This window comes from Sinocyclocheilus grahami, unplaced genomic scaffold (genome assembly GCF_001515645.1).
Source record: "Sinocyclocheilus grahami isolate Dianchi unplaced genomic scaffold, SAMN03320097.WGS_v1.1 scaffold406.1, whole genome shotgun sequence".
NCBI lineage: Eukaryota > Metazoa > Chordata > Actinopteri > Cypriniformes > Cyprinidae > Sinocyclocheilus > Sinocyclocheilus grahami.
Genome location: NW_015505585.1, coordinates 410,884 through 415,548, shown reverse-complemented (window position 1 = coordinate 415,548; position 4,665 = coordinate 410,884). Strand labels below are relative to the sequence as shown.

The 4,665-nt window shown below is 38.3% G+C and overlaps 1 protein-coding gene across 1 annotated transcript; it reads left to right on the top strand.

Moving 5' to 3' along the window:
* The first annotated feature begins 2,056 nt into the window (after nucleotides 1-2,056).
* LOC107550720 (5-hydroxytryptamine receptor 5A-like) lies at nucleotides 2,057-4,296 on the top strand. The gene is made up of 2 exons (XM_016232081.1): nucleotides 2,057-2,755; nucleotides 3,961-4,296. The coding sequence occupies exons 1-2, from the start codon at nucleotides 2,057-2,059 to the stop codon at nucleotides 4,294-4,296; spliced, it is 1,035 nt and encodes a 344-aa protein (XP_016087567.1).
* The last annotated feature ends 369 nt before the right edge of the window (nucleotides 4,297-4,665 follow it).

Genomic DNA, 4,665 nt, shown 5'->3' with positions numbered 1-4,665 from the left:
ATGTTTGATTTAGATCATTGACCAATAGACGAAAATATTTTACTTGTTTTTCCCTGAAAACCTCATACCCTTAAGGCATGGGAAGACAAGAAGGGCTATTTTGGTCAGCAATCTTTCCATATTACACCTCTTCAATTTGACATGTTTCTTGTTTCTGCTCATAGATTTCCCAAAGCCATACATGCATGCATGCTTAATCAGTTTGGACACTTTTTTACACAGACATTGTTGAAAAGTGAAATTACATTTTCAAACAGTTATATCTTGAGCAGATTCCAGTGGCAGATTCATTATGGAGCCACAAAGCATGATGGAACTATAGTGTCATGAAGGAATACATGCTCTAAAATATTGATGTAAGCACCTGTAGTAAAATATGGATATAAGCTTTTCGCTCACATTGAATATGAATACATTATCAAAGACTTAATTAGATTTTGCTCCCAGCAAGATGCATATCACAAGGCAAACACTTTGATCATTAAAATAGAGCAGTTGAAGTAAGGATCAGTTAACAGTCCACAATCCAACCAGAATCCAATTTGTGAAGGACAAGTGTTACAAGCAGTGCAATATTTTACATCTAATTATCAGCACAAATGATTGCAGAAATAGTATAATTCTGAAGATTCAGACTTCAGAAGTATGGAGTATATGACACTTCTTATAGGCTACTAACCATGGGCAGATGGGGAAAAAATTAATTAGATCTTTCTTCATTGAGAAAATAACAATTTAATAACTGTACACCTCTGCCAATGGGCTGTAACATTTTCACCAAGGTGAAATGTTACACAGGACTTTGTCAGGCACGTTGACATGTTTCCAGCCTGGATCTACCTTAGTATACCATTTCAATGTCAGCCCTGCCATACCAGAGATGGTGAATGGCGTATTTTCTCTGGCATGGCATTTCAGCTAAAAATATGTTTTATTACACAATGTCTACTGAGAAGAATCTGTGGTAAATGTCTTTTTCTGGGTCATCTACATGTGATCATACTAGCAGACCGTATCCATGCCATAGACCATTGGCAACGCTATATGGGCAATGGAAACAGATGCTACTTTCATGTCTCTCGTATCGCACCACGAGTGAAGAAGTTTCACTTCACAAATATGTATAATGACTTGTATTTAATTCGCTAGTAGTCCACCTTTATGTGATGAAAGGCGGTGGGGTCTGGCCATGGTAGATCACTGCTTAATGGCTGTTCACACAGAACACATATTTGTTTTTCATCTCATGCATGACACAACCTTCTAAAAATGCTGCGCTTAAGGGTATGTGTACACGACAAAGATTGTACTAAGGTTGAAAAAGTTTTTTCTTTGCGTTTTTGAAAAGTGTCACGTACAAATGACAACATTGTCAAAATGATCCCCGTTCACACGGATCTGTGAAAATGATTGAAAACATTGTATTATGCATGCAAAGCCAGTAGTTGGCAATAAAAAAAGAAACACTACACACATGTGCATATATGCATTCCTATAGATGCATAATAAGCATATGTATGATGTCATCATTTTCACAAATTCACATTTTCGTAGTTTCGTAGACAATAACAGTAACATCTTCAAAAACTTGCACTTTGAAACTGTTTTCAAAAGTTTGCATTTTCAGGCTCCCAAAACACATTTGTTGTGTGAATGAACGACCAAAATTTTCACGTCTTAGTTGAAAACAGTGTCATGTAAACACCCCCTAATTAAAAAAAGTTCATAAAAAAACGACTCTAGGCTCATTTTTAAACGCAAAACCACATTCTGTCACAAAGAACACTTGTTTTGTGTTCCACCAAGCTAGCTTTTGAATTATTTTATATGTAAACATGTGCGTCTCTGTGAATTTTAGCACATGAGCACTGGGTTTTTAAAATGTGTGTCAAGTTCAGGTAAAAGAAGTTCTCTTTCCATTGACAGCTCTGAATATCTGTAGAAGCAGAATTTTTAAATGTCTGTTTTCTCACTTTTTACAGCTGTTGCAGTCCAGTGAAGATCTTTCTTGTTATTTAGTAAGTGGTGTAAAGCGGACTAAAGAGCTCTCAATAACATGGCTGATGTCAGCCAGAACAGCTCCTTTAATCAAAGCTCAGAATATGGAAATGTCTACAGACCACAGACAGTGTTCAGCGTCTTGACATTCACCCTGCTGGCCATGCTTGTGGTGGCTACATTTTTCTGGAACATGCTCGTCCTAGTCACAATTCTCAGAGTCAGAACATTTCACCGTGTGCCCCACAATCTGGTAGCCTCCATGGCCATATCTGATGTTATGGTGGCTGCTTTGGTGATGCCTCTCAGTCTGGTCCATGAGCTGAATGGCCGTCGATGGAAGTTGGGCCGAGTTCTCTGCCAAGTCTGGATATCCTTTGATGTCCTGTGCTGTACGGCCAGCATTTGGAACGTGACCGCAATAGCCCTCGACCGTTACTGGTCCATAACACGCCACCTGGAGTACACGCTGAAGACCCGAAAGAAGATCTCCAATGTGATGATTGGCTTGACCTGGCTGCTCTCGTCTGTTATTTCCCTCTCCCCTCTATTTGGCTGGGGTGAGACATATTCAGAGGAGGACATGGAGTGCCAGGTGAGCCAGGAGCCATCTTACACCATCTTTTCCACATTCGGGGCCTTCTATCTGCCTCTTTGTGTTGTGCTGTTTGTCTACTGGAAGATATACAAAGCTGCTAAGTTCCGTATTGGATCAAAGAGGACCAACACCATCATTCCAGTTGCAGAGGCTGGAGAGGTACAGATGATATGTTGTTTTTTTTTCAGCAACTTCTTAGGTTGGCATTTTAATGCTGTACTGTGCAGAGAATTTCTTTCTCAAGATTGCTGAATGTAATCTATTGTTTAAGATCAGACTATTCATATTTTACCTGTCATTATTTTACATAATGTTATTAGACAGCAATTAAATAGCCAATTGAACTTGAATGTCCCATTTTGTGGCTCTATTACATTGAACAGCATGGTATAATCTCTGAGCATGTCACAACACTTTAGTGAATAGTATTCCTGACACCTTCCTTAGATAAGTTCTACTTTATTTTCCATTCTGTTACCATCCTTTTCTAGTTCAGTAGGTTTAGGAGGGATTGTCAAAGGTTTGACACAGAAACATTTATGGTTTAAAAGCTTATGCTTAAATGGCTATTTTCATGGCCATTCCAATACTGCAGAAGTTCTATGCATTTTTATGCTATGTTATCTTAACCCTAGAAAGAATGACTCGGAAAAAAACTACATGCATGAGCAGGGTCAAAATCTCTGTGTTGGATTCAGTAGCTTTTGGTTTTCATTTTCATCTATATTCTCAGTGTAATTAAATCATTTAAGAATTTGTGTAGACATAGTAGACAGTAAAAACATGTAAAATGTTCTATAAAGATTTGTATTTTAAATAAATACTGCTCTTTTGAGCTTTCTATGCATCAAATAATCCTGAAAAAAAGTATCATGTTTCCACAAATATATATTAACTATTATCAATATGGTTCTTGACCACCAAATGAGCATATTAAACTTATTTTAATGGATTCTGTAAATTCAGCTTTGTCATCACAGGAATACATTACATGTTAAAATATACTACAATAGAAAACAGTTATTTTACATTTTAATAATATTTCACAATATCACTGTATTTTTAATTAAATGGTGAGAAAAAGAGACTTCATTCTAAAACACTAAGCTTAGTGAGCCCAAACGTTTAAATGGTAAATGTACATTGCTGAGGCTCACATATAATCTATGAGGAATATATGGAATATTGCGTAAGTAAATTATTTTATTGAAAAATATTAATAAAAGTACACCCTGTAGGGATGTACACTACCTTTATGTGTTCTAGTTTTAAAACTAAATACTGTGGTTTATTTGACCTTAATCAATATGCTCCTGACTGATCCACTCACAGTAGTAATGCTCAAGACGCATCTGTTCCCTCAGGTAAAAGAGGCCTCTAGACAACAGCCTCAGATGGTGTTCACGGTACGCCATGCCACAGTGACATTCCAGACCGACAGCGAGACGTGGCGAGAGCAGAAAGAGAAGCGAGCAGCTCTGATGGTCGGCATCCTCATCGGAGTGTTTGTCCTGTGCTGGATCCCTTTCTTCCTCACCGAGCTCATCACCCCGCTGTGCTCCTGCCACATTCCGCCAATATGGAAGAGTGTCTTCCTCTGGCTGGGCTATTCTAACTCCTTCTTCAACCCGCTCATTTACACAGCCTTCAACAAGAACTATAATAACGCTTTCAGAAATCTCTTCTCCCGACAGCGCTGAGAGATATCAGAAATCTTGGCCTTGCCACAAATGCCAGTTTAAGCCACCCTTAAGATCTCGGAAAGATTGGGAAATCTGTGCTCTTCAAAAAGCACAGATTCACAAAGAGTCAGCGCTCAAGTATTGATGGATCGATGTCTGGGCTTTTACTGTCAGGCAAAGTGATTATTTGACCCAATGTCGACAGTGAAGAACACTGAAGCCAAAATGTCAGTCTGTCCCCTGCATTAAATGAATATAGACCATGTCTGGCTTTTGGCAGTCAGTTTACATGAGTTTATATTTACAGTAAGGCATGTGAGATTAATCAATTTCAATATTGAGAGGCACCTGTATATGAACATCTCATGCCTCATGTAATCGCTCAGT